Raw genomic sequence first — 25,660 nt, 5'->3', positions numbered from 1 at the left:
ATGAGAAAGAATATCAGCCTTCCACGGGGATGGAAAAGCAGAGACTTTCACAGCTAAGCAACCAAATGATGTCACTGTAAAAAAAATCCTAAAAATAAAGTAAAAAAAGGACTTGCATTACAGCAGGTTGGAAAGTCTTCTCCTTCCTAACATGTTCATGTGCCCTCTTCAACACCAGAGACCACTGGGATCTGGGTGCTTTTCTATTTTTTTTGCTCATATTTTGGTGTTTGGGTTTTTTTTTTTCCTAGCCAAAATGATGTAGAAATATTCTTGTTACAGGTTTCCCACCATCTCCGGAAAAAGCAGATTTCACACCTTAAGACAGAAAGTCTAGAAATCCCATATATTGATGCTAAACATGGATCTTTGCCAATAAAACTGTAAATCCTTCAACTGAAGATTTTGGACAATTTTAGAGAGTTGTTTAGGGGTTTTTTTTTTTTTCCCTACAAGAAATGACAAGTTTTACTCCAACACATTTCCAGCTTACACGAAGCTCCATTGAGCAGCTTCCCCTCGTTGTATTGCTATTAAAAGATGCAGAATTCCAGCTCTTGTGGATGTTGTGACTATTTCCAGCAGCCCCTGGCACAGGGACAGCTCTCACCAAGCACAAACCACTGGATTCACCAAAATAAAAACAGCGGCCGAGCCCTGGAAATTCACTTCACACATGGATTTTAAAGGGAATATTCCGAGCCAAATCCTGGGTTGGGGGATATTGGATTTTGAGCCCCAGCCTGCAAGAAGCCCCCCAGAAGGCACAGGCCATGCTGTAGGTGTTTATGCAGGATTTGGGACTAAATTTGGGCTAAAAATGGATGGAGAGCTCTGCAGCTGTACCTGGATTTGGGAAAATTTGATCCTGGCTGAACAGCTCTGACAGAGACTGGGATTTATCTTTAAACACACCTTTTCTGCCTTTTACCAGGCACTTAATCCACATTTCTTCACCCTGGCTGACCAAATCAAGGACACCTGGCCCTTCCTGACTTTTCACAGCATCCACCCTGAAAAAAAACCCCATAAAAATGCTGAAGGTTTTTGGGTGTTCTGGGACACCCCGAGATGGCTGAATGTCCTCTCCTAGAGGGAAAAATCCCCAGATATGGCAGAACCCAACACCTCCATCCCATAATTCTTGGGAAACTGTGTCTGTGTGAGTTTTTGGAGGCCACGGATACTCCAGGCTGCTCTTCCAGCCTCCAGAGATTGGCCCCTCTCACTGAATTTATCTCCATCCACCTCCTGGAATGGCTTGGTGCGTCAGGTCACCGCCTTTTGGAAAGATCCCGGCCTGCTCTCATTATTTCCTCAAAAAGAATCATTATCTAGGGGCAAAACCAGACTGAATTCAAGCCTGAGCTGGCCTGAATTATTCCTGGAAGATAAACCAAGCAGCAGCTTTCCTGATGGGTTCAGGAATACTTGGGGTGTGTTTAGTCTTGATTCAAAAATTACACCACGGAGAGTTTCCTGGATTTAGCTAAGCCCAAAAGCGAAAGTAACAGATCAAAATACCCCGAATCAAACTGCTAGGAAGGGTTTTCAGGTCTGGCTTACACCAGGCAGCTTTGGAAATGGCCAAAAGATGTCTGAGCTTTTGAGATTTCCATCTGCACTTCCAAGCTTCTCCCGGCTTATCCCCGCAGAGCCTCGCGGCCGCTGGACGCTCGCCCCGTCCTCCAAACACCAGCAGCCTCCCAAGGAAGGGCTTGTGGCTCATCCTGGCTGCTGGCTGGGCTCAGCCACCTCAGAGCAGAGCTGCTGCAGCTCCAGAGCTGCCCAGCATTCCCACAGGGCAGCAAACAAAGGGACCAGCTCCTGCAGGGTGGCTGTGCAGCTGTGGAATTAGGGAGCAGGGAACTGGAGAGGACAGGCAGCTCCTTCCTCCCCCGAAGCACTCCATGCACTGCAGGCCCCTTCCCCTTCCTGCTGGCTGCCAGTAAAATCCCATGAAAATGAAAAGATGAGAAATATTTTGACATGAAAATAAAGCAGCAAAGGTGCCCTGGATGTCAGGTGTCCACGGGGGCCCAGAGCTCTGCAGCACCCCAGGGCTGCTCTGAAGGACCCCTCACACCCACCCTGCACCCCAGCTGCTCCCTGGCTGTCCCTGGTGAATTCCCTCCTCCTGCTGGCCTGAAAATGGGGGATTTCCACCATTAAGCTGGTGGAGACCACCTTGAAAGCTTCCCCTCTTCTCTCTCAGCTCCAGAGCCACTCCCAGGCTTTTCCCTTTTTTTAAAAGGGAAAAACCCTTCAGGCTTTTCCCTTTTTTTTTAAGGCCACGCAGCAGCGTGCCTTGGGTCACCTGCAGGTTTTTCCCTGTGGGTTTCTTTTGGGTTGTAGATTTTGCTGCCCTTGCTGGAGCTGGGGATGAGGGGGACCCAGTGCCCACAAATGTGGGCTTGAAGGAAGACGTGGGGAGGGCGAGGGCAGCCAGGCTGCTCTCAGGCTGTGTCCTGCCTCTCCTGCTCCTCCCTGGCAGAGTGGACTGACAGCAGCTGCCCGTCAGAGCACTCATTTTGCCCCCAGGCCATTAAATCCACCCTTAAAGTTCACTGCACTCTCAGAGTCCTTTCCATTTATCCAGCAATGGACATTTGTGCCTGCAGCACTGCACCAGCAGCTCCTGGCTGTGTTTATTCATCTGCAAACACCTCAGAACTGAGACGCAGCTTTTTCTGGCCCTGTTTATTACCAAAAGCCACTGTTTTTATGGAGTGGGGTTATGTGAAGGAGCAGAGTCCTTTCAGCCTTCAGCAGAGCTGCCACTCCTCCAGCCACGACCCAGGGGGGAACCTCCCAGCTCTGCAGAGCACAGGGCAAATTTCACACTCTCCATCTGCTCCAGCAAAGGCTGAGCTGAAATATTAACGAGGAGATCTGATCCCTTCTCAGCAGAAACAATCTGGGTTTTATAGCCCAGGCAGAGGCCAGAGGAGCAGGCAACGCTCTGGGATCCATCCTCTGCTGCTGCTTAAGGGCTTTCAAGGAAACAAGGAGCCTGGGGGCAGGACACAGAGGGTAAAATGTGGACATCTGGTGTGCTCTGGGTGTTCTGTCCAGCCTTCCTCTCCCCAGGCTCAGCCCCCTCCTCCGGGCACATCCAGAGGGGAGCCTGCTCTAGCATCAACAACACAACACGGCAATAAAGATTAATGAGCAAAACTTGCCATTTTCTGTCTAATCCGCGGGGATTTGAGCTCATTAATCTTTATTAGTGTGTAATAACTGTTTAGACACTAAGGACAGATTCTCAGCTGGACAAAACTGGCCTTTCTCCAGCCAGGCCAACGGAGCAGTGCCAGTTTACACCCTCCATGACCCCAGCTCTGCACGAGAGCCATCCCATCCGTAGGAACCACAGCACTGACAGTGTTTCCCCAACAGCAGGGGCACAGAAGTGAAGGCAACTATTTGTCTTTCCCCGTATCCCAAAAAAAGAGAGCTGCATGTGTCCAGGAAGCTCAACAATAGACACGTCAATAAACACGAGGAAATTCAATGAAAAAGCAACAGCAACAAAAGGAACCCCGAGGAGCAGGGAAGTGGATGGTTTCAGAGGCAAGACTGTAAGATCTGGTTTGGCAGGAGCATAACTAAGAGGGATCTTTGGCATGTGAAAGAGTGAAAGCACCAAGACAGGCTCCCAGAGTTCCTCTAACAGGAACAAGATGGAAAGGGGGGAAAAAAAAAAAAGAAAAAAAGGAACATCTTGGCTGGCTTTTCTAAAACAGGAGTTTGGGGGTTGTTTTGAGTAAAAAAGATTTATTAAACATGGGAGCTGGTGGGAACCTTGTCTGAAGCACACCAGAGCAGCCACTGCAGCAATGCTGTGTTGACCAAGCACGATTTCCTCTTTCAGAGCATGCAGGGAAGAAGGGAAATGTGCAGGTACACACCTGGCTGGCAGCAAGCAGGGAGAAATCCCAGCTGAGGCTGAGCCCTCAGGCCCTGGCAGCCCCTTCCCACCTGGACAAGGTGCAGCAGCACTGACCCGGCAGCACCTGCTCAACAACAGGGCTGAGAATTGAGATTTTTTTTAGAGATTTTTTTTCAAGTAGGGACCCACCAACTGCCTCCTGTGTCACACACCTGCCTCCAGAAATGAAGCTTCGCCTCTTTAACAAGTCAGAGTTGCCTCTTTGTCACCAGTAAACTCATCAAAAGTCAGGGCAAAGCGGAGAAATACAGTACAGAGATATCTGTGTCAAGGTTTGTCCACCTGGAAGAACTCCAGGAAAGATGGGCATTGCACCCAGTGCAGCAGCATGAACCTGGTGTTTGAAAACAGTAACCAGAAAATGCCCTCCAACTCCTCTTGCAGCTTTAAGGGTCCAAAGGGCTCCTGGGGACCCAGAAAATGCCTTCCACACCAGTGACACCTCAGAGCCCCAGCCATGGCCAGGCCTGCAGCATCCTGGAGATTGCAGGGGCTGTACAGGGGGGGAAGAGGAGGGGGCACATCACACCTGGGGGTCCCTGGGGCTGGGCTGTGCCTCCTGATAAGCTGTGGCAGCCTGGAGAGGCCCCCCCTGCCCTGCAAACCCACCCACAGCTGGGCCAGCCCACGGCCAGTGCTGAGCTCCCAGCAGCTTTGCTCTCTCTCTGGGGTTCTTTCAAGTTTATGGCATTTGAGACCTGCTTCTCTAAAAATCCCAGTTTTGGGGCAATCCCAAGCCCTGTGCTGTGTGAACACACAAAACCTTTGTGAAGAACATCCCTAAGCCTCAGCTCCTGGGCTGTTCAGGGAAGGTTTCACGTCCCAGAGCCTGTTTGGCCAAACAAAGACCTGAGCAGCAAAGCAAAGGCTTTTCATCTTCACAGAGGTGCCAGTTAAAGAGCAGAGAGAAGAGCCTGACTCATCCTGCAGGGCTCTGAGGCACACAGGAGTCCCTGGCTCTCCTCCCTGAGCTGAAGCCACCAAGCTCAGGCTTCTCTCTAAGGAATTCCTGGGTCAGGCCAAGCTTTGAGCCCACCACGAGGGATGCAGGGACAGCTCCCCTCAGCACTGGGCACCTCTCACAGCACTTCCCATCCTCAGACAGCTCCACACGTACTCCGGGCTCACACAAACCACTCGAAAAGGAGCAAAGTCACGGGGAAGGAGCAGGGAAGGGGAGGGATTTGCTGCGTGCCCTATTGTAATGTCATTAAAACGAAGGGATTCGAGCAGGAAGCAGAAAAGCAAGGCCTGTGTGGAGGCACAGAGGAATCCTTTCAGAGGATTCTAGCTGCAGACAACACTGCCATTAATTCTCTATTGGAAAACGCTGGTGACATTAATATCTGCTATTAATACTGAGCCTTGACAGTGTCTCATAAATCCAACCTGTCAATTCCAATGGCACTGAAAGGAAGGTGCTCTGAGGTCAAGGAGATGTGGTGTCCAAATGAGACTTATATTGCAGGGGAAAAGCAGCAAAAACAATCTTCAACAAAAGCATCAGATCCATATGTAGGAAAACCAAAGGGTGGTTTTAAATGTCATGTTTTTCAAAGTGAGAATTGATGCTGGAACCAAGTCTATAAACTGGCTGGCTGGACTTTCAGCTGCAGCTGAGGACAATCAATCAAAACAGCTCTGTGACTCTGAGAAAGTGAGAGAGAGAAAACACACACACACACCCCATGGAATATGAGAGGGCAGATCATGAGCCATGCCAGGCCTCTTAACATTACTCTGCGAAGTAAAACATCCTCGCGTTTCACCCGCCACAAAATGTAACCTGAAAGGTTCCCCTGGGCACAGGGTGAGACACGGAGCTTGTCCTTCCCCGAGGGCTGGGCAGGCACCTGGGGCAGGGCTGAGCAAGGGGAACCTCCTCCCCAAAGCCTGCACGAGCTGTGAATGGCACCCCGATTGCTGCCAGCCCTCTGTGAGCCCCTGCTCTGCAGCCCAGGGCACCGGATTGATACATCCCACAAATGTCCCCTGGCTGTCAGTGCCAGCCCAGGCAGAGCTGGGGCACCCCAGGGTCACAGCCAGCCCGTGGTGACAGTGACAGTGCCAGCCCAGGCAGAGCTGGGGCACCCCAGGGTCACAGCCAGCCCGTGGTGGCAGTGACAGTGACAGTGACAGTGCCAGCCCAGGCAGAGCTGGGGCACCCCAGGGTCACAGCCAGCCCGTGGTGGCAGTGACAGTGACAGTGACAGTGACAGTGACAGTGCCAGCCCAGGCAGAGCTGGGGCACCCCAGGCTCACAGCCAGCCCGTGGTGGCAGTGACAGTGACAGTGACAGTGCCAGCCCAGGCAGAGCTGGGGCACCCCAGGGTCACAGCCAGCCCATGGTGGCAGTGACAGTGACAGTGACAGCCCAAGGCAGAGCTGGGGCACCCCAGGGTCACAGTGGCAGTGACAGTGACAGTGGCAGCCCAGGCACTGGCGGTGTCATTGTGCGCCTCTCTGAAGGGTTGGCATGTCCCCAGCAGTGGAGGTGCCACCACCCCCCAGCCCTGCTCTGAACGCTGCCCCTGCAGGGAGCCCTTCCCAAACCCACTCGGACTGTTCCAAGCTGCAGCAGAGGCTGGAGCTGCTGACCTGGCAGAGCAGGGCCAGTGACACCTGCACACGTCCAGTGACACCTGCACACGTCCAGTGACACCTGCACAGGGCCAGTGACACCTGCACAGGGTCAGTGGCACCTGCACAGGGTCAGTGACACCTGCACAGGGTGAGTGACATCCTGCACACGTCCAGTGACACCTGCACAGGGCCAGTGACACCTGCACAGGGTGAGTGACACCTGCACAGGGTCAGTGACACCTGCACAGGGCCAGTGACACCTGCACAGGGTCAGTGGCACCTGCACAGGGTCAGTGACACCTGCATAGGGTCAGTGACATCCTGCACAGGTTCAGCACTGCAGGGCAGGGTTCAATGGCAGTGTGCACAGGTTCAGTGACACCTGCACAGGTTCAGTGACATTGTGCACAGGTTCAGTGACACTGTGCACAGGTTCAATGACACTGTGCACAGGTTCAGTGACACCTGCACAGGTTCAGTGACACCTGCACAGGTTCAGTGACATTGTGCACAGGTTCAATGACAGTGTGCACAGGTTCAGTGACACCTGCACAGGTTCAGTGACACCTGCACAGGTTCAGTGACATTGTGCACAGGTTCAGTGACACCTGCACAGGTTCAGTGACACCTGCACAGGTTCAGTGACATTGTGCACAGGGTCAGCACTGCAGGGCAGGGCGTGTTTCTGGTCAGACCTGGCTCCGAGGGGCTGTGCCCAAGCCAGGGGTGGGGACGGAAGCACGTGCAGGGGCACGAGGCACTTGTGCAGCCCCCCAGGATGCACAGGCAGGCCCCACTCAGGGCTGGGGGAAGGAGCCAGGGCAAAGGCAGAGCAGCTCAGGCAGCTGGGCAGCTGTGGCTCAAGCCAGAGTTAACGTGGAGCCACTCCGGGCTCAGCAACACTCACAGTGCCCCCTGCTCCAGACAGTGACTGACCCCAGGGCAGAAGGATCTCCAGCTCCTCTCCCACCTCACCAGCCCCCTTCTGCTGCCCCTGGCTCGCAGCTTGTCCCCAGGGACCTGGCCAGCAGCGAGGAGCTCTGGGCTGTGGTGTCCCTGCGTGGTTTCCCAGGCTGCAGCTCCACGTGCAGCCCAGTGCTGCTGGCTGCCTGCAGCAGCCCAGCTGGGGCTGGGCACAGCCCAATCCGCATGCCAGCACAGGCTCCTGGCAGCGCTGGCACTCCCAGAGCCCGTGGGCAAGCACAGAGGGATCGCTGTGCCAGGAGCCCTGGGAACCAGCACTAAACCATGCCATTTTTCAGGAGCGTCACGCCGTGCATGCTGTGATCCTGGCTCACCCCCAGGAGGAAAGAGGAGCTCCCACTGAGGCCCAAAGCAGCTCATCCCCAGCCCAAGGGAGCCTCGGGCACTGCAACGCTGCTGGGCAGGCGGGCACTGCCCAGGGCAGCCTCCTCCTCTTCCTTGTGCAACTTCTCTGAGCACCTCCTTCCTTCCCTCCGGGCCTTTGTCCCAGACACTGTCCCAGACACTGTCCCATGACTCCCAGAGCTCCCAGCCTGCCTCTCCAGCAGGGCAGGGGGTGCGATGGGCTGGCCCAGCCCAAGAAGCACCAGCTGGACTCGCACGTGGTGTCCAGAGAAGAGGTGACACAGGGGACACCAGGGCCTCCCTCGCTGGCACAGCTCGAGCAGCTGAGCTGCAAGTCTTGCTTATCAATTCTTTTTATGATGCAGATTAAATATATTCCACAACAGGGACACTTCTCCTCTCCTCTCTCCTCTCCTTGGACACTTTTCCCCAGCAAAGCCCTACAAGTGCTGCTTGCTGTGGCCTCATTTTGCATCATCATCATCATCATCATCATCATCATCATCATCACCACGCACTCATCCTCATATAAAACAGAAATCTATTCCATCAAGCACTTAACATAAATATTAAAATAATGGAAGGGACAAAATATAAATCTACATACAACTTCATGACTACCATAGCACCTATTACCATGACAAAGCAAATTCTGGTTCAAGGGGAAGGGAAGGGGGATGAGGAGCAAGTTAGGAAGAGGAACCTCGACTGTCATTAAATATGTAAATCACTCATTCAAAGAAAACTTTTTTTGTTGTTGTTTTGTTTTTTTGTTTTAAGGTTACCAACCTCATTGAAATTCATTCCACTAACCAGCTCGTTCTATGTCACTATGGATACCAAAGAACCCTTTAAAAAAAACTCGGGCGAGGCGGGGGTTTCTCAGAATAAAACCAAACCAAACAAACCAAAACAAAACACGGCCACTTTCTGTTGGTGCTTCCATGACAAGGCCTGCCACGTGCCCCTCCCCTGCACCCACCAGTCCACAGAAGGGCAATTCTTTCCCAAGTCCAGTTCTCAGTCTCCCAGGATGAGCTTGACAAAAGAGGCGACGTCTGTCTCTTTGGATTCGTGCAGGGTGAAGAAAGGATGTTGCTGGGGAAGCAAAGAGAGAAAAAAAAAACAGCAAAGTTTATTATTCGCCAGGCTGAGCAAAAAAAAAGCTTTTCAGGCAATCCTCTAGACAGTGAAGAAGGTTTTCTCCTTAGCATCGTAATATTGGGCTCCTACAGCTGAGGCAAGTCAGGGAGCACAAGGGCTGCTCCATGAAATTGTGGTGCCCCACTGGATTCCCCCCAAACCCTGCCCTGGCTGGCAGGGCTGAGTGGGCAGCTCTGGAGGCAAGGGGAAAGCTTAGAAAACCTTCTCCATGTGCCCCAGAACACCCCCCAGACCGTGGCCACCCATCCAGCCGGAGCAGGGCAATCTTGCTGGCTGCAGCGGTGTTCCCTCAGCCCTAGCTGTGCGTTCACCCTCCGGTGACTCCTGAGCCTCAATTCCTCCCTGAACTGCCCCTCCTCGCAGCAGGAGAGGCTCCTGCAGCCCAGCCACCACACAGCAAAGCCATCCCCACTTGTGTGCTGAACTGCCTCATCCTGACCAACACGGGGAGAACAGCCTGCCAGAAAACCCTGCTGACATTTCAGCACCAATGGAAAAATACGGGTGAGGAGGAAAAACACAACCAAATCCCCCCACAGCAACAAAACCCCTCTCCACCAGCACCAGCAATTCGGTTTGGCTGGTTCAGCAACACACCAAGCTGAGACCCCACCTGAAAACCCCCAAAATCCTGTCGGACACCCACTGTCCTGGCAGATAATTGGATTTATTTGTGTGGAGGGTGTCAGAGAGAACCAAAAGGCAGAGCCCTGCAGGGCTCACAGTGATCTCTGCTCTGTACAAGGGTTTCATTTCCAACCCTCTCATTTCCAGTAGGATTTTTAAAGGTAATTTGGGGTTTCCAGGGTTTTTCCAAGCTGCCCCTCAGCTCAGCTCCTGAGCAGTGGCTGCTTCTTGGCAGCGGCCAAGTGGAGGGAGAAGAAGAGCAAAGGAAAGAGATTTTTCAAGGTGGGCTTGAGTGGAAAGTCACCCAGGGAATAGGATGAGGCAGCTCAGAGTGGCTGGGAAGCCATCCAAAGGCACACCAGTAAGGAAGAGGAAGCACAATTATGTGGGAAACAGGGCTGGAATGGGCTGAGGCAAAGATCCAGGCAAAACTTAAGGTCTGCCTAGGTCAGACAGTCACAGGAACTGAAGTGTCCTGAATAACTCTGGGGTGACCCCAACGTCTTGTTATTATCCCTGCTTTCACACCCCACTGAAGTGACACCCAAAGCAAGCCACCACAGCCTGGAAGCACCCAAACACGTGCCAGGGGTGGCAGCAATGCCCTCCAGCCCCGTGCCCCAGGGAAGGCAAGCCCTGAGCCTGGCACAGAGCCCCGTGCCTGGCAGGGTGTGCAGACCACTGCTCCTGCAGCAGTTTCACGCTCCACTTCACCTGGGGAAGGGGGTTTTTAAATGAAATTAAGCAGCCCTATCAGCTTTCCTGATGCTCAAGATAGCACAGAGTCACATTTTCCATGAGAAACCTCAATTCCACAGGAAAGCAAGGGAGCAGTCTTGGTCTAGATGACAAGTCCAATCCAGCACCACAAGTTAATGCTGTAAGAGAGAGGAAAAAACCCCAACAGAACAGCAACCCTCAACCACAGGACCTCACAACATCCCTGTCAGCCATAAAATACCACAGCATTGAGGTACTCTGCAGGGGTGATCCAAGAACCTAATTCAATAGAAATGCACTCCCTTGCCAATGGGTATTAATGCTGCAGCAGATGGAGCTGCTTGGGTGAACCTTTCTTGATAAAAGGCCATTTGGCAAAGTTCAGAAGTTTGCTTAAAATATACAGATGGATTTATTCAATTATATAGCCCCCAAAAAAATAAAGTTGTTTTTTTTTTTTTTTTAAAAAGCCATAAATCTCAGGCCTCTCTTTGTTTGAAACCAGTCTGGGGGCAAGCTGTGTGTCAATCAGATCTATTTATAGTTCAGTTGCGTTACAGGGCCCAGCACCAAATGCCACGGGAATTATTCACTGCTTGCAGCTCAGGGTGGTGGATTTCCAGCATGACCTGCAGGTAACAATCTCCTCAAACCTGCACCTTCTCACCTCTGAGCAGAAGGTGTGAGGTGGTGACGGGTCTGACCCTCTGGCGGCAGAATGTATATCCCAAAAATTGTGGGGTGGGGAATAGGAGTGCCTAAGGCAATCCCTCAGCAGTTCCCACCCTCAATCCAGGTGATCTTGACACTGAGACTGGACAGGGGTGGGAATGCAGGGTCAGGATCTTCAGAAAGAACAAATTTAGGCACCTTCCTGCCTTTAGAAAGCTGTGAATTGTGTGAGAGTTAAAAATGGATTAAATGTCTGCAGGAGTGAAGTACCAGCTTCCTGAGCTCTCCTGCTTTTTGCCAGCTTTTAGGAGCACCAGGATCAATACCACAAAGTGAGGGGAGAGAGAGGGGCCATGAAGCTGTGGAGCCCAAGCAGAAAAATCTCTTCTTGCCAGCTGCAGCCCAGAGCTCTGGCTGGGCACAGAGCAGTGCCCTGCATCTCCCCTGTCACCAGCCCTTAGTGGCATTTTCCTCCTTGGTTACTCCTCAGTTATCCCTCCCAGTAAACAGTCTCTAGGCAGCAGATGAAATTCAATAACTGGAATTATTAGTCACAGACTCGTCCCTGTCCCCAACATCCAGGAATTATTCTGGCCAAAAATCCTCCTCTCCAAAGCAGCAGGGCAGCAAAGCCCCGTTGGCCACTGGGCTCCTGCAGCTCTTGTGGAGCACCTGGGGCACACCGAGGTGTCTGAACTGATCACACGAACGCCAGAGGAGGATTTGAGCCTCACTGATTCTTCACAGCCTCATGCTTGTCCATGACCTGCTTCAACATGTATTTTTTCCCTTGATTTCCAAAAAAGGTGGAAAAGCACCTGGCTGAGATTTCAAAGAGCATCTCTGCTTTGCAGCCACCCTCCTAGGACTCTGAACTGTCACAACTCTCCCATCTGGTATGAAAAAAGAGACGTAAAGCAGCCCAAAACACCATCACTATTGGAATCTCTGCCTTCAGCACCTGACTGTGACCCTTTCCAGCTCTGGACACACTGCTTGATGCAGCCACACTCACCATAAGCTCTGGGTATGTTGGCCGTTCTTTGGAATTCTTCTTCAAGCTTTAATTGGGGGGGAAAAAAAAAAAAAGAAGAAAAAATTAGAATTTACATTCTCTCTCCAATTGAAGTAAGGCCATAAAATTATACCATGACAAAAGTAAGGTTTAAAGACTCTGCAGAATAAGTTCAGCTGCTCCTCCAAGCTGAGGAAACAACTCAGGCCTTGAGGACAGGGACAGCCAGCAGCGCTGGGTCCACCACGAGACCTGGAGCCACCAAAACCACCACTTCAAACACTGCCTCTTGCTGGGGGCCAGGTACAACTGGGAGTCTGGGTGCTCTCCAACAGGCCAGTGACTCAGGGAAGGGACTGAGCCTCCGAGCTCTGCCTGGGAGCAGTGACTGAGTGGCTGCAGAGCACGTGTCCAACTGTTTGTTTATCGCCGCGCTGTTATCAGCGGGGACGGTTCCATGGGACATCCTTTTTTTCTCCTCTCCTACAACAGATGGCCCTGGAGGGTTGTAGCTGGAAGTTATTTTGGTTTCCCTCCAGCAGAAAATAGCTTTTTAAAAGACAGGACGTAATCTCTACTCACTTCCTGGCAGTGTATTTAGGGGAAAGAAACTTGGAGCAACTTGAAAAGATCTTCACACACGTACGCGGCGGTGGCGGGGAAAAGGTGTCACACTGAGCAAAACAAAAGTGAGAACCTCTGCTGGGATTTGCTGGGGCCCAGAGGAAGCAGAGGACACACACTGAATAGATATTTCCTGCTTGCTTGTGTGTAGAGGGCTCGTGTTTAGTGTCATGTTGTGAATGAACAGAGGAACCTGGGGCCCATACGTGCCAATAGCGCCGGCCCGAAGGCACGGGATGTGTCACATCCTCCCGGCTCAGCAGCAGCCCCAGCCAAGACAAGGTGAATTTGAAGGTTAGCCGTGTCCAGATCTGGTGCAATTCTCTTAATTTAGACCCTCTACGAAGCCAGTTCATGCCCAGGTTACTAATTGCAGGAAATCTGGTGATAAGTTACTGAAATCGATGTAAATTTTCAGGAATGAAGAGTTATATTGGGATCCGATCCTGACTCAGATACCCCAGGGACCTTCCTGCAGTGCCTACAGCTGATCAGACTGCAGGCAGCAGATGGATAAACACGGTCCTAAGCCAGGCTTGATGGAGTGGCTGTGACCTGGATGAGTATCAGAAGGAATTCCCAGACCCCAATAACACAAAACTGGTGCAAAGTTCACCATTCCAAGCCCGTGCCGCTCTGCTGGCAGTCAGGGATCTCCAGTGACCCTGGAGGACAGGATTTGCAAAGCCAGGAATCACCACGTGCTCCCCACAGTGGCTGTGGATGCAGCTCCTAAAGCAGCCACAGCCTGGGCTGCAAGACACAGGGCTTGGAGAAGCAAATCCCCCGAGAGGAGCAGCCTGCCTGGCGCGAGCAGCAGAGCCAGCAGCACTGTTTGCAGGGACAGCAGCTGCCCCAAGACCTCAGCGTGGGCTCAGCAGGAATGGGGGGCATCTTGGGAGAGGGCTTTGCCAAGGCAGCTCCGCCCTCCCGGAGCCAGGGCACAGTGGGCACGGCAGCCATTCCCCAGCGCGGGGCAGGAGCTGAGCAGCTGGAGCACAGGGACATGAAAACATACTGGAACAAGACTCCGAGGAATCTAAACGTGGGTACTGAGAGTCCCCGGGCAGGAGCAGCTGACAGTCCCCTTCCTGGGGCACGGCAGAGCCCTGGCCCTGCTGCTGGCAGCTCAGAACAGTCTCACATTTCTCTGTTTGTCCATCTGCCACCCTTTGTGGCCACCAGGCAGAGCCAGCAGCCAGCCTGGCAGGCGGGTGGGGGGCACGCAGTGCCTGCCTGGAACACCCACCCTGCAGGAGGCTGGAGCTGAGGGCAGGGGCTGCCTGAGCTCCCTGTGCAGCTGCAGACAGCAGCTCCAGCCCCTTCCCGCAGCACAGCCAAGGGCTCCTGCTGCTTCCAGCTCCCAGGGCTGGGGAAAGCCCAGCAGCAGCCCCAGGGCCCGGGGAGAGGGACACAGACTGCTCAGAGGGGGCCACCACGGGGCAAAACCTGCCCTCAGAGCTGTGTCCCCCTGTAGGCACACAGTCTGGGGTCACTGGCAGTGGGGCTGTGTGTGGCACACAGTCTGGGGTCACTGGGGCTGTGTGTGGCACACAGTCTGGGGTCACTGGGGCTGTGTGTGGCACACAGTTTGGGGTCACTGGCAGTGGGGCTGTGTGTGGCACACAGTCTGGGGTCACTGGGGCTGTGTGTGGCACACAGTTTGGGGTCACTGGCACTGGGGCTGTGTGTGGCACACAGTCTGGGGTCACTGGCAGTGGGGCTGTGTGTGGCACACAGTTTGGGGTCACTGGCACTGGGGCTGTGTGTGGCACACAGTCTGGGGTCACTGGCAGTGGGGCTGTGTGTGGCACACAGTTTGGGGTCACTGGGGCTGTGTGTGGCACACAGTTTGGGGTCACTGGGGCTGTGTGTGGCACACAGTCTGGGGTCACTGGCACTGGGGCTGTGTGTGGCACACAGTTTGGGGTCACTGGCACTGGGGCTGTGTGTGGCACACAGTCTGGGGTCACTGGCAGTGGGGCTGTGTGTGGCACACAGTCTGGGGTCACTGGGGCTGTGTGTGGCACACAGTTTGGGGTCACTGGCACTGGGGCTGTGTGTGGCACACAGTTTGGGGTCACTGGGGCTGTGTGTGGCACACAGTTTGGGGTCCCTGGCAGTGGGGCTGTGGCCCAGCCTCATCCCCAGTGGGTGCAGCTGTGAGAAGCAGGTGAGCAGCACTGACAGCAGTGAGCCATGGAGTGCCCAGGTGTGCTGAGCAGCCACCCAGGGAGCAGAGGGCACACAGGGGCAATGCAGGAACATCAGGGGCATAAAAGGTTGGGCTGAAGAACAAGAAGGGTGGATGCTTGAAGCCTTCTGGTGTTCCTCTGCATGGGCTGAATCTTTCTGAAGCAGCATGGTGACACTCTGTGTTCTGTGGCTGTCTCCCCTGTGCCGTGTGCTGTGACATGCCCCCAGTCAGGATGCAGCCATTCCACACCCTGCTCCCTTCCACACGCAGGGCCACGAGCTGCCTGGCTGCAGCTGCTCACAGCACCCCTGTGCTGCTGGCGTGGGGACAATCAGGGCCAGGAGCCTCCTAAACCCCCTGTGTCCCCTCCACGAGCCCAGCCTGCCCTCAGACTGTCCCCCCAGCACTGCAGTGTGCCAGGCACCTGCACAGCGCCCAGCGGGGGCACAGGGAAAGTTCTGCCCAAAACCGGGGTGGAGGGCTGCCTGTGGAGACGTGGTGAAGGTGAGCAGGGCCAGGGAAAGAGGGGAAATGTTACCATTGCGAGGTAAAATCGACGAACTCCGCTGAGAACCTCTCTGCTGGGAGCTGGGGTGAGGGCTCCTCCACCACCTGCTTGAGCTGCTGGAAGGGCGTGCCCCAGGAGTCGTAGGGGAAGCGCAGGATGGCCAGCTCGATCTGCAACACACAGCCACGCCTCAGCAGGGGACAGGGGACACCCACAGCCACCCGCCCCACGGGTTTGGGATGGCCCCGCGCCCAGCCAGGGGTGTGGTTTTGTCGGATCCACACAAAGGGGGGTGTTCAGCGAGGTGGGAACGTTGCAAGATCTTAAGAGCCCCTTGCAGTGCCTCAAGGGGCATCCCAGAAAGGAGGGAGAGGGGGCAAACGGTGATGGAACAAGGGGGATTGGTTTGGAACTAAAAGAGGAGAGATATAGATCAGGTGTTAGGAGGGAATTCTTCCCTGTGAGGGTGGTGAGGCACAGAGTGCCCAGAGCAGCTGTGGCTGCTCCTGGATCTCTGGAAGTGCCCAAGGCCAGGTTGGACAGGACTTGGAGCAGCCTGGGGTAGTAGAAGGTGTTGCTGCCCATGGCAGGGGGTGGAATGAAATGATCTTTAAGGCCCTTTCCAACCCAAACCATTCTGGGATTCTAGGATTTCCTCAGCCCACCTGGCCACGGCATATTGCTTATCCTCCCCCAGCACACAGGAGAGGCTGGAGGAGCCCCAGCCAGCTCCACAGGCAATCCCTGTCACCCCCCAGCCAGAACCCCCCGGGAGAGGCTGGCAGCTCAAACCAGCCCCACCCTGCCCAGGGTAACCGGCCTTTGGGAGCAGATGGACTCCCCAAAACACTGCCTGGGTGCCCCCCATCCCCCCGTCCCCGCTCTCCCGAGGGGCCTCTGTGCATGGCTGAGCGCTGGAGGACTGTCTGTGCAGGAATGCAAGCATGGTGCTCCCCATGCCTTAGCCCATGCTGCCATCTCCCGGCCGCTGCAGCTCCACAGCGCACGGCAGCCCGGAGCTGCTCCCTCCTCCTTCCCTTGCACCCTGGGGCACCTTCCTGAGCTCGTCCCCTTCCCAGCCCGTGCCACCAGGACCGCTGCGGGGAGGAGAGTGAACCCATGAGCCACACCGAGCCCTCGTGGTGGCCCTGGCAGCCCCCAGGTGACCCTGCCATGGTGATCCCCAGGTGACCCTTCCATGGTGATTTCCAGGTGACAGCTCTGGCAGCCCCCAGGTGACCCTACCATGGTCACAGCCCAGGTGACCCTGCCATGGTGATCCCCAGGTGACAGCCCTGGCAGCCCCCAGGTGACCCTACCATGGTCACAGCCCAGGTGACAGCCCTGGCAGCCCCCAGGTGACCCTGCCATGGTAGCCCCAGGTGACCCTGCCATGGTGATCCCCAGGTGACAGCCCTGGCAGCCCCCAGGTGACCCTACCATGGTCACAGCCCAGGTGACAGTCCTGGCAGCCCCCAGGTGACCCTGCCACGGTGATCCCCAGGTGACAGCCCTGGCAGCCCCAGGTGACCCTGCCACGGTGATCCCCAGGTGACAGCCCTGGCAGCCCCAGGTGACCCTGCCATGGTGATCCCCAGGTGACCCTGGCACGGTGATCCCCAGGTGACAGCCCTGGCAGCCCCCAGGTGACCCTGCCATGGTAGGCCCAGGTGACCCTGCCATGGTGATCCCCAGGTGACAGCCCTGGCAGCCCCCAGGTGACCCTACCATGGTCACAGCCCAGGTGACAGTCCTGGCAGCCCCCAGGTGACTCTGCCACAGTGATCCCCAGGTGACCCTGGCACGGTGATCCCCAGGTGACAGCCCTGGCAGCCCCAGGTGACCCTGCCATGGTGATCCCCAGGTGACCCTGCCATGGTGATCCCCAGGTGACAGCCCTGGCAGCCCCAGGTGACCCTGCCATGGTCACAGCCCAGGTGACAGCCCTGGCAGCCCCCAGGTGACCCTGCCATGGTGATCCCCAGGTGACCCTGCCACGGTGATCCCCAGGTGACAGCCCTGGCAGCCCCAGGTGACCCTGCCATGGTGCTCCCCAGGTGACCCTACCATGGTGATCCCCAGGCTCCAGATGTCAGATTTGACGCTGTATCCCTTCTGGTTCAGCTCCGGGTTGATTCTCTCCGGCTGCCAACAGAGACAAAGGAGGGTGAGGAGCAGGGATGCCCCCGGTGCCCTGCCCACGCCCAGGTGGGTCTCTCAGGGTGGCAGCCCAGCCCCCTTAGCCCCCACAGCCACGCCACCCTCCTGCTTGAGCCGGTCCCCATCCTCACCAGGAAGGGCAGGCAGTGAAATGGGTCACCAGAAGCTGGTGGCACCTGCACCAGGGGCTGGGCTGGGGGAGCTGGCCTGGCACAGCTGGCACAAAGGGGGTGACAAGCCTCAGCTCTCCAGGACTGTTTCCACCCTGGTCAAGTGCTCCACGAAGGGTGAATCCTGCACAGCAGCTCCCAGGAGCAGCCGAGGCAGCCAGTCCCTGGGTGTTCTTCCTCCCCATGCTAAACACTACTGGGAAAATGGCAACCAGGCAATGGGAAGCAATTCCAGAACCTTCCCCGAGGTGTCACAGGCAGGTGAGAGGGCAGCAGGAAGGCGTGCCCAGGAGATGTGACCTGAGCTCTGAGCCATGAGCTCTGCCTCCCCTCCCAAGGGGATTGTATCCCTTCACTTCAGGGCTGCTGTGGCATTCACATTTTCTGGAAAAATCCCTCCGTCCAGGATTTTTCTCCTGGGAAGCTGAGAAGCCTCAGAGAAAGGAAAACAATTCTTATCCCATTTGCTTCTCCTGTGCTGTGCTGGTGTGGAATGTGTTTGGGGATTGTTCACCCACAGGTGATTGTTCCATTGCATTCTGCTGGGAGCTGTTTTCACTCTTTGGCCACTCAGGGCCAAGCTGGGTCAGACTCTGGAGAGAGTCACGAGTGTCATTATTATCTTTGTAGCCTTCTGTAAGTGTCCTGTCTGTATTCCTTACTATAGTTTAGCATTCTTTAATATAATATAGTATCATAAAATAATAAATCAGCCTTCTGAGCACATGGGGTCAGATTCATCATTCCTGCCTTCATCAGGGCACCCTGCCAACACAATAATTTCAGGGCCACCCAAAGGAATCCCCAGGGGAGGTGCTGGAGGCTGATCCTCCCCCCCAGGCTCATGTTCCTTTGGCTACTCCCCAGGCAGCTGCTCAACTTACAGCCATGTAGGGTTTGCATCCTGCATCCATGGTTTTAGCAACAGAGTCAACGAGGTAACCGCTAATCCCAAAATCGCACATTTTCACCTGCCCCTGCGTATTGATCAACACGTTAGAGGGCTTTACATCTGCAAGAAGGAACACAGACCACAGTCACTGTCACGTGGGGGTGCTGGGCCAAGGCACAAGCAGCCACAGAGGGTTCAGCAGCAGAGGGCACAAGGAGCCAGCGGAGCCAGGTGCTCCAGGCGTGCCAAAAACCCGCTGGCTGCGGCTGTGGGGCGCGCAGGTGACAGCCTCGTGGGCCTGTCGTGTGTCCTGCCAGTGTCCCCTCACTCACACGCCCCCCTCCCTGATCCAGGGCAGCAGGAGGTGACTCTGCACGCCACCATCGCATCCCACTGCTCAGGGAATGGCCACAGACACCAGGGGGCTCACAGGGAGCAGCTCCGCGGGGCTGGGGGTGATCCTGGAGGGTGATGCTGTGGGGTGGGTCTAGAGAGTGATTCTGTGGGGTGGTCCTGTGGGGTGAATTCTATGGGGTGATCCTGTGGGATGAATTCTATGGGGTGATCCTGTGGGATGATTCTGTGAGGTGATCCTGTGGGGGGAATTCTATGGAGTGATCCTGTGGGGTGAATTCTACGGGGTGATCCTGTGGGGTGAATTCTACGGGGTGATCCTATGGGGTGAATTCTATGGAGTGATCCTGTGGGGGGAATTCTATGGAGTGATCCTGTGGGGGGAATTCTATGGGGTCATCCAGTGGGGTGAATTCTACAGGGTGATCCTGTGGGGCGTCTGCAAAGGGCTGCAGCTCTGGCAATGCCCCGTGGGTCTGGAGTCATGCCAGCAAAAGGAAAAACCCATGGGGGAAGGATGTGGGGCAGGAAAGGGTGAAAGGGCTGCAGGGGAAGGAGAGAGCAGTAAACTGAGACAAGGGTGAAAGGTTCAGAACCCTTTGGCCTCTGATTTTAAGGATACAGAGCCCGACTGCAGCGTGAGCAGCAGCAGCAGAGTGGGAGCTGCACACCCCATGGAAATCAGGCCAGAGTCTCATCTCTCTGTTGCTGCCAGATTTCTCTCTTCCACCATGGCTCTACAAATCCCTGGTGTGCTCATCAGGCTCCTGAGGGCAGCTCCAATCCCCAGCAGAAAGGGGAATTAAGGCACCCAGAGATGCCAGGAGGTGACACCCAGGGAGGTGCTCTCCTGCAGAGCAGGGAGTTGCTCTCTGAGGCGAATCCCAAATGGAATTCCAGCACAGGTGACCCTGCTTTCTCTGGAATGCTCCTAAGGGAGCAATCCTTTCCCTGCTGCCACCCAGAAAGAACAGGTCACTTCCTGAAGATCCTGTGTCTCCACATGATAAAGAATTAACTGGGAGAGCTGAAACACCCTTTGAAGGATGCCAGAAGCTGTGTTTGAGCCCTGCTTATTAGAACTGTGTGTTTACAGCTCGTTAACATCTGCTCTCTAATCAGCATTCTGCAATCAGGCATCCAAAATCCTCACCCATCTGTCACTAGGCTGAAATAAGACAATTTTCAGTGGAAATCAAACCAGTTCACACAGAAACCCAGCAGCCAAGAGGGGCTTCCCACCTCCTGTGAGTGATACAGAAGGCAGAAACTCAAGCCCCAGCCACAGGAAGAACAGAGCCAGTGCCACAGCCTGCTCCAGCTGATCTCTGCTGCTGCCCAGGCACTCACACACCCCAGGGAGGGCTCTTTCCTCCTCGTGACAAATTGAAAAGGACCCTTTAAAAATAAAGGTGTCAAGCAGCAACTGCAGATTTGTTTCTGAGTGTGTTCACGGCAGCTTTGAGATCCTCCAGAGGGGAAAACACCAGAGGAGTTTAAGGAGGGAATTTATGATTTGATTTGAGGCTGGTTTAGCTGTCAGACTGCTCTGCTGCACTGCTGCTCAGCGAAGCTCACAGAAGGGTGAGGATGGCTGGAGCAGCGCAGGAGGATGAGGCTGGCAGGGAGATCCCTTGTGGAGTTTTACATATAAAACTTATACACTTTATATATATAAAACTTTATATGTATTACTATATTCTAAACCTTTAAACACCAATTTTTCCACCCTGTGATATCACACACTTCTATCCAAACTCCACACCCACAATCCCAGCTCTGTCACTGCACTTTGGGAGCTTCTCCAGGGCCTCAGGTCAGTGCAGTGTTCTCCTGGGGGTCAGAGCCCGGCAGCACAGAAAGCCCAAAATTCCCAGCAGCCACCAGGATTCCAACATCCCCTCCCACTGCACATCAGCACAGAGCCATGGAGCTGGGGGACAGGCCTGGGCACAGCCTGCTCCGAGGCTTTCCAAGGAGAAAGGAGGAAAAGGCTGAGTTTCCCCCAGGTGATGAAGCCCACCGTGGGTTTAGGGTTTAGCCATGGGTTTGGGGAAGCAGCCCTTCCTCTGCCAGCCCCTCCTCCTCCCCTTCAGGGAAACGCTGGGAGCAGCAGGCAGATTTTAAGGAGCAAACTGCAGCCATCTCCTCTGCCTGGGTTTTGCTGCAAGTCATGAGATGCTGGGGAGCATTTCTGCTGTCAAAGGCTCACTTTTTCTGGGGTATTTCGGGAGCCCTTGCCAGGCTGAGAGCAGGGCAGTGTGTGCCTGGCACTCACCTCGGTGGATCACGGAGAGCTTGCTGTGCAGATGTTCTAGTGCTTTTACAATCTGAAACGACAAATCCAGAGTCAGTCACAGCTGGCAGCACCACGAGGAGGAGGAAATGACACCTGGCTTCACCCCCAGACCTGCCAGGAGGGCAGGAAAACCACATCCCCCAGGAGTCCTGCACCCTGCCAGCAGCCTGAGGTGTTGGTGGGCACCCAGGGATCTTCCTGGGGGCTCCAGGACCTCGGTGAGAAGGGAAAGGAGCTGCAGGAGCCTCCCCACAGCTCACACTGGGCCAGCTCTCCACCATGTGTGTGGATGGGGACATTGATGGCTCATGAACAACAGCACTTCAGACCAGCCATGGGAATGGCCACATGGGCCACCCTTTTCCTCCCCAGCAGGGAGCTCAGGTCAGGCAGGACCTGGCCTAGAAGAGAAACCCCTTTCCCTGCCCTCCTCACCCTGCTGCTACTCACAGAGACTGCGATTTTCCCCAGGATGTCCTCGGGAATCGTCAGGCCTTTGTCAATGACATGTTTGTAGAATTTGTCCAGTGAGGTATCCATCAGCTCCATGCAAATCCACACATCTCCCTGCAGAGTAAAGCCAGCAGATACCCAGAGATTTCAACAAAACATCTCTTCTTCCTTCTCCTTTCCTTCCCCTTTCCTCCCCTTCCCCTTCCCTTTCTCCTTTCCTCCCCTTCCCCTTCCCTTTTTCGGTTTTTTAAACCCATTCAAAGCTGTCCTGGGCTCTCTTTTCCCTCTCTGGAATTCAGTGCTGTGCACATTCCCTACCATTTAGGGCATCCTCTTCCCAAAGCAGAGCCACGGTGATTTAGGAGCCCAGAAAGTTATCAGGAACTGAGGCTCCCAATGCTCAGCCCGGGTCAGTTCAGTTCTGCAGAGCTGTGCTTAAAGCTCTTCAGTAAATCCTGCTTTTCAGAGCTTTCCACGTGGACGAAACCAAGCCAGGGCAATTTTAACACTGTCCCACAGCCACAGTAAGTGACACATCCTTAGGCCAGGACTAAAACCTCCATGTCCAGGTGGAGATTAAACCCCTGGCACCTGCAGGAGTGCAGGAGTGGCAATTCAGCCCCAGGAAGCCTCACCTCTCGGAAGAGCGCCCCGTAGAAGGTGACAGTGAAGGGACAATCCACTGTCCTCATGGAGATATCCAGGTCCATCAGCAGCCTCTTCTGCTCCTGGCTGTTCACCGTGGCTCGGATCCGCTGCGGGGCACAGCAGGTCAGGCTGGCTGCCCCGGGGCCCTGGCACCACACCTGGACCCTCCCAGCGCCTCCCGTGCCACCCCTCTGTCACCACCTGTGTCACAGGCACATCCCCAGCCCAGCACCCACGGGGGATTTACAAGGATATTTATGGTTTTAACCTGTCACATTCACATCCTCTGAAAAATCCCTCCGCCCAGGATTCTTCTCCTGGGAAGCTGAGAAGCCTCAGAGAAAAGGAAAACAATTCTTATCCCATTTGCTTCTCCTGTGCTGTGCTGGTGTGGAATGTGTTTGGGGATTGTTCACCCACAGGTGATTGTTCCAGTGCATTCTGCTGGGAGTTGTTTTCACTCTTTGGCCACTCAGGGCCAAGCTGTGTCAGGCTCTGGAGTGAATCACCAGTTTCATTATTATCCTTTAGCCTTCTGTAAGTGTCCTGTCTGTATTCTTTAGTATCGTTGAGTTTAGCATTCTTTAATATAATATAGTATCATAAAATTATAAATCAGCCTTCTGAGAACATGGAGTCAGATTCATCATTCCTCCCTGCCATGAGGGTCCCCTCATGGGGACAAAATACAATATTGACCCAATCCTTCAATATTTTGCCTTATGGACTCATGCTGCAGTGTGAGCTTCCTGAGCCAATCATGTTATGACACACAAACCCACAGTACTGCATTCTAAACTCCTTGTTCACCTTTGTAACTACTTTTATTTTTCCTACATCTTAAACTCACTTCCTCTCAAACCACGACACCCTGAAACTCTAAACTTTCTTCTGAACTTAACGTGTCTCTGCTTCAAACTATAAACCCACATTTTCACTTCTAGCACTTAAGTTTGGAGCCTTTTCCAAAGTCTCAGATCAAATCCTGGGTTCAATTCTAAGCTTTGGTGCAGGAGCACCCAGGGGTCTTCTCAGCACTGGTGGTTTTGCTCTTCCCTGCAAACACCACTCTCTGTGCAAGAGCCAAAAGAAAGAAGTGGCTTGGGAGAGGAGAAGGGAGCAGGAAATCAGATTCTGAGCTGGTGGAAAGCTGGGATTTTTGGAGCGCAGTTCTGTTCAGCAGCAGCAGGTTCTGGGCACAAGAGAGGGCTCCAGAGCCCGTGGGTTCCCCATGGCTGAGGAAAAGGGGCATTTCCCAGTGTCCCAGGAAGAGATGTCCTTGGTGTGAAACACCTGGAGACCCTTGGCTGCCAAACACCTCAGCAGGGCAGACACAGGTCACACACACCTTCCAGGCTGCCAAAGCCACCCGAGGTCAGGAATGGGCCGGAATCAAACGGCTCAGCATCACAGAGAGCCCGAGTGCCCCTGCCACGCCCTGCTCAGACCTTCCTTCGCCCTCAGAGAGGTCTCTGGGCAACGCCAAAGCAAACAAAAATACCAAATGCAGAGCACAGAGGTCCTGGGACCTGGCCCAGCCAGCACCCACAGCAAAAGCTACCCACAAGTGAGGAGCAACGAGTTTGCTCAGAGCTTCCAGATCTTTTCTCTTACTCTGAAAGGAAACTAAACTTCAGCCAAGCAAAAACTGGCCCTTCCCAAACTACAGTTTTTCCCATGACCATTTCCCTAATCTCCAAATTTATGAGTCTAGGCTGTTGTTGTGAAAACTTTTCATGATGGTATCTACAAGCCTGCCGTGAGTCAAGATCCCACTGCAGCAGGCAAAATGTGAAAATCCCAACAGAAACTTCCTGTTCCAAGGAGTCTGAGAAAGCCCCAGATGGAGAAGAGTCTCTTGTGCAATTTGATTTATTCCTCTTTATAATTATGAAGGGAATCTGAGGGGCTACAGCAGAAAAAAATGTAAATTTATAGGTGTGTGTATATTTTAGAAATGATGCTGTATTGAATCCTAGGCAAACAAGAATATTGTGGATGGCAGGCAAAACGAGAAAATCCCAACAAAAATCTTCTGTTCCAAGGAGACTGAGAAAGCCCCAGATGAAGAAGAGTCTCTTGTGTAACTAGATTTATTTTTCTCTTAATTGTGAAGTGAATCTGAGGGGCTACAGCAGAAAAAATCTGTAAATTGATATGTATGTATGTTTAATGTGTGTAATTTATGTTGTATGTAATTTATAGGTATGTGTATTTTTTTTAAATGATGGTGTATTGAATCCTAGGCAAACAGGAATATTGTGGATGGCAGGCAAAATGTGAACATCCCAACAGAAACTTCCTGTTCCAAGGAGTCTGAGAAAGCCCCAGATGGAGAAGAGTCTCTTGTGCAATTGGATCTATTCCTCTTTATAATTATGAAGGGAATCCGAGGGGCTACAGCAGAAAAAATATGGAAATTTATAGGTGTGTGTATATTTTAAAAATGATGCTGTATTGAATCCTAGGCAAACAGGAATATTGTGGATGGCAGGCAAAACGTGAAAATCCCAACAAAAATTTTCTGTTCCAAGGAGACTGAGAAAGCCTCAGATGAAGAAGAGTCTCTTGTGTAACTAGATTTATTCTTCTCTTAATTGTGAAGTGAATCTGAGGGGCTACAGCAGAAAAAATCTGTAAATTGATATGTATGTATGTTTAATGTGTGTAATTTATGTTGTATGTAATTTATAGGTATGTGTATTTTTTTTAAATGATGGTGTATTGAATCCTAGGCAAACAGGAATATTGTGGATGGCAGGCAAAATGTGAACATCCCAACAGAAACTTCCTGTTCCAAGGAGTCTGAGAAAGCCCCAGATGGAGAAGAGTCTCTTGTGCAATTGGATCTATTCCTCTTTATAATTATGAAGGGAATCTGAGGGGCTACAGCAGAAAAAATATGGAAATTTATAGGTGTGTGTATATTTTAAAAATGATGGTGGTTTTGCTCCTCCCTGCAAACACCACTCTATGCAAGAGCCAAAAGAAAGAAGTGGCTTGGGAGAGGAGAAAGGAGCAGGAAAGCAAATTCCAGGCTGGTGGAAAGCTGGGATTTTTGGAGTGCAGCTCTGTTCCAGAGCAGGTTTTGGGCACAACAGAGGGCCCCAGAGCGCGTGGGTTCCCCGTGGCTGTGGAAAAGGGGCATTTCCCAGTCTCCTACACCATTAGAGATGATGCTGTACTGAATCCTGGGCAAACAGGAGAACTGTGGATAAAGGTGAACAACGACTGATGCACCACAGAGCTGCAGCGCCCCGCTTTTAAAGCACCCCCCTTTTCTTGCTTCAAGA

The 25,660-nt window shown here is 53.6% G+C and overlaps 1 protein-coding gene across 1 annotated transcript in view; it reads right to left on the bottom strand.

Moving 5' to 3' along the window:
• Window positions 1–8,474: 8,474 nt before the first annotated feature.
• Window positions 8,475–25,660, bottom strand: part of MAP2K6 (mitogen-activated protein kinase kinase 6) — a 48,767-nt gene continuing 31,581 nt past the window's right edge. Inside the window, exons 5-12 of the mRNA XM_038157233.1 lie at window positions 22,355–22,474; window positions 21,717–21,833; window positions 21,246–21,297; window positions 18,606–18,733; window positions 17,459–17,536; window positions 15,422–15,561; window positions 12,063–12,108; window positions 8,475–8,962 (exon numbers count right to left, since the gene is read on the bottom strand). Of these exons, the coding sequence (XP_038013161.1) occupies window positions 8,885–8,962; window positions 12,063–12,108; window positions 15,422–15,561; window positions 17,459–17,536; window positions 18,606–18,733; window positions 21,246–21,297; window positions 21,717–21,833; window positions 22,355–22,474 (759 nt within the window). The 3' untranslated portion in view covers window positions 8,475–8,884. The remainder of the gene's footprint in view (window positions 8,963–12,062; window positions 12,109–15,421; window positions 15,562–17,458; window positions 17,537–18,605; window positions 18,734–21,245; window positions 21,298–21,716; window positions 21,834–22,354; window positions 22,475–25,660) is intronic.

Source organism: Motacilla alba, chromosome 18 (assembly GCF_015832195.1).
Source record: "Motacilla alba alba isolate MOTALB_02 chromosome 18, Motacilla_alba_V1.0_pri, whole genome shotgun sequence".
Classification (NCBI taxonomy): Eukaryota; Metazoa; Chordata; class Aves; order Passeriformes; family Motacillidae; genus Motacilla; species Motacilla alba.
Note: the sequence above shows the minus strand (reverse complement) of the source record. Positions and strands in the feature narration are given on the sequence as shown.